The sequence below is a fragment of the Anopheles moucheti genome, chromosome 3, assembly GCF_943734755.1.
Source record: "Anopheles moucheti chromosome 3, idAnoMoucSN_F20_07, whole genome shotgun sequence".
NCBI classification, from domain to species: domain Eukaryota; kingdom Metazoa; phylum Arthropoda; class Insecta; order Diptera; family Culicidae; genus Anopheles; species Anopheles moucheti.
Window position 1 is genome coordinate 11,329,714 of NC_069141.1, and position 7,235 is coordinate 11,336,948.

The window sequence follows — 7,235 nt, forward strand, 5'->3', positions numbered from 1 at the left end:
TAAGTCTATTAGCATTCGACGCGTTATTAGCATGGCTCAGGGGCAGTCGATATTGAATCGTTTAGAGGGCGATCGGGTGCCAGTGTGTAACGTCAGTACTGCAGCAGGTTGTATGGGGAATGATTTTCTAAAAATTGTGCACTAAAGCCTTCGCCATGTAGTGGAACAATCCGTGATTTAATTAAGAAATTCTTAAAACTTTAAACTACCTTTTTGGAATTCCATGATTAGAGGAATTAAATTATATTCTTCACAAAATCAAAATGAAAATCACAATGTGATCATTATCTCATCCTCTTCTGAGGATGTTAATAACGAAATTATTGCAATTGTCTAAACAAATCAACACTTTATTCCTATAAGCTATATACAACATCTCCTTCCAAGCTTTAAAGCTTTTCTCATTCGCTGTTTAAAATGCAACACAAATAACCTCGACACACAAGAATCAGATTTAATTATCTCATTTGCCATCTTCATTATTTCCTACATGATTGATTTAACTTTATCGTACGGGTTCAATTTACTGCTCATATCGCATATCGATTATTCACGATTAAAAAGCCGTTTCACGCTGTATCTCCCCCTGTATCGGCGATAAGCTATCACCAGCGATTGGAACGCTACTACCCAAAAAGTTAGCCCAATTCCTTCCGCGACGCGCCGTTCTTTCCTTTCGACAATGGCAAACGTGAAGGTTGAAGTTTTGCCCGGACCTTTCCTGCAGCTCGGCGAAGGTCCGCACTGGGACGGTGAATCGCAAAGCCTTTACTACGTGTGCATTCTCGGCAGTACGCTGCACCGGTACGATTCGCGTGAAAACCGAACCTACACTGCCAAGATCGGTAAGATTGGTTCCTCTCGCGGAGGTTGAGCATTTTCCCTGCCTAACGAGGCTAACATTCCCACGATTCTTCCCTGCCAGAGGGCAGTACGTACGCCTCATTTGTCATACCGGTGAAGGGACGCACGGGGGAGTTTGTGGTGGGCAGCGGGACGAGACTGTTGCTAGTGAGCTGGGACGGGTTGGCCGAGTCCGCCACGATCGTTAAAGTGCTGACCGATCTCGGTGAGGAGGAAGCGGATCACCGCTTCAACGATGGTAAGGCGGATGGACAGGGTCGGCTCTACGCCGGCACAATGCTGGCCGAAGACTCCCGCAATCACTTCGAAATGGACGACGGTAAGTTTTACCGCTTCGATGCAAACCGCGGCCAAATGGTGACACTCAAGAGCAAGGTACACATCTCGAACGGGCTGACCTGGAGTGCGCGTACCGGCAGGTTCTACTACATCGATTCGTTTACGTTCGACATCAAAGAGTACACGGTGGATGCGGAGGGCAATCTGGGTAAGTGGGCGACTGTGGCGGTTAGAAGTGCTAACGCTAACCATGTTACTACGTCTTATCACCCGCACACGCGGCAGGTGACGAAAGGGTGCTGATAAAGCTGAAGGATGACGAAGCGGCCACGGAGTACATCGGGGACGGGATGACGAGCGATGCCGAGGGCAACCTGTATGTGGCCGTGTTTGCCGGGTCGAAAATCATCAAGATAAATCCGGAGTGAGTGTTACGAGTTCAAAGTACTTCAAACGCAACGCTGTGGACGTGTTTGGAGTGTAGTGGATAGCCCGGAGAGCGCTCATGCTTTTTCTAATCTTCCACCGTGAGGGGGGGAGGAAATCGATGGGCATTATGTTAATGGAATGGATTCATCTGTGCAGCGAGAATTTGCTAATTAGTTTGCTGGTTAACAACAAGCAATCTGCCATTCCAAATGCTTCGAAATTGTAATCTATCGTACTGATGCCGTAAATGTGATTCGCTTTCCATCAGGTCGGCAAAAATAGTCCAGGAGATAGCGCTCCCCGTGGCACAGGTAACATCCGTCGCATTCGGTGGCCCCAATCTGGACGTCCTGTTCGCCACGACGGCCGCCAAGGAGATTTCCATCCCTCAGGAACCACCGGCCGGGGCCGTTCTGAAGATTACCGGACTGGCAGCACGTGGTACTCCAATGAACGAATTCTTGCTACCGAGCACTTCATCCTAATCCTAATCCTGTCCAAAAAAGAACTCCAGTGCGACAATTAATTCGCGACCCAAGAAGAACAGTCCTTCGGGTGTAGTTTTATTCCCTTCAACTTCGCCACTCTGCGCCACATCTCGCTCTAGTCACCCGGTGAGTGTGAAAATTTGGAGCTGTAGTAATCATTTCAATTTCCACTCGATAAGTTGCCACAACAACGCATTGGCTGGCGAAAAAGTGTCGCATCTTGTTGTCCCTCCCCCCTTCCGTCAGCACCGAATGGAAAAATGAGCGTTCGGAGCAATGTGGACCAGTCTAGCCGACGGCTAGTAGGACACGGTATGATTTGATCACAATAACAATAAGTGCACCAATTTCGACTAAATGTTGAATAAATAAAGGATTTACATACACCCCAGGATCACCCGACTGTTTTGTGCGATGTGTACGTAGTGTCATGCCGGGGACTAGTTTTTTTTTTTTTGCAGTAGAAAGGGGTCTGAAGAATGAGAAGATTCTAAAGCTATCGAGGCACCCAAACGTCAGACAATGTGGCGCCGGCACATTCGGAAGGATTTTTATAATGTCTTTCGCTTCAGCCCGCCGTTCCGCCAAGTTCCAATGCTCGGAGTCAGCCAATGCCCAGCAAGAAGCCTTCCGTGCCCGGAGAAGTCCTCTGTGCCTCTCCGCGTGCCACGTGCAGACAGGCCCGGGGATTCCGGGGCGGGTTTGTTTTAAATGCAGATAAATTTATGCTTTATAAATGCAGATGCGAAACGGTCGGGGTTCCCGGTTTCGCACGCTATAGGCAAGTGCCACGTTGACAACTCCCTTTCCCGAAAAAAACTAACCGAACCGAACCGAAACTTCTCGGAGCCGTGCAATGGAGAAGGACTCATCAAACCGATTGTTGTCGGTGTGCTGGCGGTTGTGTCGTCGTTGGCCATCATTGCCCCAGTCGATGGGTTATCAACGCCTCCGTCACAACGAATGCTCATTACCAGCCAACCAGCCAACCGTTCCCTTAATCTGGCGTGTAACCTCCCCAGTACTCAGAGTGTCCCTACCGTTGACGGTGCTTTATTCTTTATGCCAATCAACGAGTTTTCCCTACCGAAACCACCGGAGAAAACTTCCGAAAGGACACCCATGACCACAATCCACCGCATGGATTCTAGCTCGGACAGCGAGCACTTAGCTGCCTCCGACAGGGTGAACAATCAGGAACACACACATGTATCCGTGTAGCGCTTTCCACCTGCGCCAATGCTGAAGTCAGCAAGTGAGAACAGGCCACATTAGCAGGAGAGGTGGAGAAAATAATTAGAAGCTTCTGTTCCACGTGCCATTCACCGGTGCCTTAGTCTGTGGAACTCGTGGAACACACTCACACGATTGTGCTAGAGAAAAAAGGATTAGGTGAGATTACATTAAATTTAATCTTATTAGCCAAACAGATAGCATGATAACACACGTAATCGTAATTGTTAACGATGCCGCGGACGGGGTCGTCGACAAGCACGTGTGTGTGTGGTGTTGCTTTGTGGCAGAAGGTCTTTTCTTTCGTTCGACCGAAGCTGGGCTAGCAGTATGGTTTTGTGGTTAGTTTTAGATGGGTTCTTTAATAACAGAAATTTGTTAAACATTATAACAATTATTTGTTACATTCTCTATAAGTATTCCGGAAAACAATCATCAAGGTACCTCATGGTATTGCAATTCTCATGCAAATTGTTACTACTTTCCGGCAAAATGTCCTCTTTTTGTCACTTCCCCCTTCCCGACAAAGGAAGAAAGAGTTACGAATGGCATGATTGCGCAAGGCCACGAGAATGATGAAATGCTTAAAATATTTACGTACCTCCCAAAAACACACACGCACCATCCTCCTCACGTCAGTTTGGTAGGAAAACTCCTCCATCGAGCAATTTGGCAATAAACGGAAAACTTTATGATCTACCAAAGTGCTCCAAACAATGGCGATTACATTGTAACCAGTCGGTTGGTGCGAGAGAAAACATCAACTTGCCCCGTAAAGAAAGTCCTCCCCAAAAAAAAACTCTCTGATGCAGTGCTTCCGGATCATTATCAAGGGTGTTAGAGTTGGGGCAGGGGTTACTTTAAGATTTTTATCGTTCCCTTTTTTTTTTGGACAGTAAGCTTTAGAATGAGTTACGTGGCACGTACCCTGGTGTAAGTCACTTCAAACTGTTCCTCCCATGCTGCAAAACTGCAGCGGAGTAACTCTTCCCAAAGTTTCAAACAACCTTTCCCTTCGAACCCCACTCCACTTTGCGAGACACACGCACCCACACACTTTGTCTTAATTCTGGAGTGGTAGTAGCATATTTGAGAAACTTTCCGCCCAAGCTTCCGAGTGGCTGCGGAATATCGTGCGAAGCATTTACGATTCATTGCTCCGGACCGTTACTACCATCGTACGTTACTGACTTCAATCAACGTGTGGCCATACTCAACATATGATTTTCAAAGAGAAATATGTTCGACACAAAGTAATTCGTTAGCCTTGCTTGTACCGTCCATATGGCATCTGAACTTCAGCATTCTTCAAGCAATAAGGGAATGTCTGGAGGATTTTTTTAATGACAAATATAAGATATCCGTTGATTTTTGTGTGGAGAAGTCCTTCATATTCGACAGTCTGCATAAAACAAAAAAATAAAGAGGTGTTTCGTTACTCTAAAGCCATAACTCAATTCCCCGTACGCAGGACTTGCTTTCCAGCCACGGGCCAATAAAGTGACAGAAAGCCAGAAATCGTAGACCTAGACCTCTTGAGATTGTTGTTTCTACATTGTTTTCTTCCCACAATGTTTTAAGCTCTAAATTATTATTCCATTAATTTAATGTAATAAGTCTTATTGAAATAACAAACAGCTCCAAAAGGAAGCCTCGCATTTGTACTTCTTCAGCAACATCGTAAACAAAGGCACTTCCGAAGAGCAATTCATTCACAATGCATCCTTTTAAGAGGAGGCCTAATATATTCGCATGCTGTTAAAGCTATCTCTCTATCTTCCCATTTCACAAGTTGAAACAAAAAAAAAACAACAACAACGCTAGTCTACTTTACACAAGCCAAAGATGCGTAACGACTTTATCCTTAATTTTGGGACGAACGGTACTAAATTCGACCGATGTTCGCTTCGCACGCTATCCAATTTTCATCTCAATCCTTTCGCCTTCGTTTACAATCGCCGATTCCGTTTCGCACGGCTGCTGCTGCTGATGATGATGATGATGTTCATGATGATTTGTCTATTGAGGCAGTTTTATTTCTGCTCGTCTAAGTGGCCCAAATATGCTGCTCTTTGCATATTTTCACTCGCCTACTTCGCACACTCATAAACAAGCGGGCGCAGCCTAAAGGCAACGCGCAGCAAGCGGTGGGAAACATTGGAAAGCTGTTCATCGCCAAACATCACCGATTCCGCCACGGAAAACACGCCGTGATGAAGGTTTTCATTTCAACGTCTCAATCCCCACGCACCACACCACCATCAAGCGTTCGTGCACCCTGGTCCGCCACCCAGCCCGCACCCCTGCCGGAAGATTGATCGAAGGAAAATTTCAATTTTCGGTCCGATATTAAAAATAATGACAAGCATTTATTCTTCCCGCGGGAAAACCAGACGGTTGGTTTTGCTCGGTGTTTTAGTTTCCTTTTTTTCCCCCGTTCCGTCGATTTTCCTTTCAACGTGTGGGTGGCATTGCAAAAGGGCAAAAGGCTCTTCGGTGCTCACGGGGGGAGGGGGAAAGAAAAAAACCGGAACGAACCACGATGACCACGGTTCGGCAGCGCATTCGGCACCCGGCATAAAAATGGAAATTCATCCTCGAGAGGTAAATGAAAAACACATTTCCTTCGCTTAGCGATTGAGCCAAAATGGAAAAGTAGCAGCAACAAAAAAGACTTGCCAACGAAAAGAGAGAAGACAAAAAAAACAACAAACCTCTCGATGATGCCCCGTGATGGTTCACCGTGTATACCAATATTGGACATCGGATGCGATGATCATTCGCTGGTGAGTGAAAAAACACGGAAATCGGTACCGGCCCGAATAAAATGAATAGGCACGCGTTTTATCCCTGCAAGAAGCGAGCGACGACAGATGAACGAATGTATGGCACTTACCACAAGGGAAACAGCTTTCAGCCAACGCATGCTTTGATTGCAATCCAATACTAATCCATCGTGTTTGCTTTTCTTCAACATGACATGGATGTACCACTTTATTGTGCTTTGTTACAGCATTTAAAAATGCTGAAAAACCATTCGACAAACCCTAATATTAACCCAATTCTCAGACCACCGGTAACGGGCAGTTAAACTAAATTGTTTAATTTACACAGAAACAACATGTCCATTCTAAAGCGTTCCGCCAAACAGCAGGCTGCAAACCGAGCGATTGGCTTGTCATTGCCCCCGGTCAGGCTGCCTGCGTCAGCGCACCGTGTTTCGGTGTCGAGTGGTGACAAAAATGGATAAGCCAGATCAATCTGACTTCCACACCGGCCCCAGCCACCCGCCCAATGCCGTGCGGGCTTCCCCAACTTCACGCACGTGCGCTTCAAAATCACAAACAGAAGCAGAGGCGATTTGTTTTGACGTTCGCCTCTCGAACCGCAAACCGATGCAACCTTCACCGTTTGTCATAATGGCGGAAGGATACGCACCCGCAGCCGGAGTCGGTTTGGGGATGAAAATCAAAAACATCAACCCCCTTCCCCGGAGGAGGGCACGGTTGCAATGGTGGACGCATCTCCGGCATCGAGCAAAACCGCACGATAAAGCCCCAACGTCATGAAGCATCGTTTAATGGATTGAATGTGGTTTGCCCCGTGCCGGGGGTACCGGTTCCATCTCTCCCGTGAAGCCCGTGGGTACACTGAGGGCAAAAAATAACAATCAGCTTTATCCATTCGTTCGACCGTTCGACGCATCCTGCACCGGGCTGCACCTGGCTACGCATCCTCACGCATCCTTCACGGTACGGAAGCGGCCCACTACGGCCCGGATACGGATTCGTTGTGCCAGAAATCGGACCAATTATAGCCTATGATGCAGGAAACATCCGGCACTATTCTCGGTACTATTCGCGTACGAGGGCAACCAAGTCCACCCGAGGTTTGGGTTAATCAAGAGGCCAATGAGTTGAGGCCGGAAGCTGGGACGAGACT

The 7,235-nt window shown here is 47.1% G+C and overlaps 1 protein-coding gene across 1 annotated transcript; it reads left to right on the forward strand.

The window, feature by feature from the left end:
- The first annotated feature begins 682 nt into the window (after positions 1-682).
- Positions 683-2,057, forward strand: LOC128304422 (regucalcin-like). Its single transcript, XM_053041611.1, has 4 exons — positions 683-845; positions 926-1,351; positions 1,429-1,567; positions 1,841-2,057. The coding sequence occupies exons 1-4, from the start codon at positions 683-685 to the stop codon at positions 2,055-2,057; spliced, it is 945 nt and encodes a 314-aa protein (XP_052897571.1).
- The last annotated feature ends 5,178 nt before the right edge of the window (positions 2,058-7,235 follow it).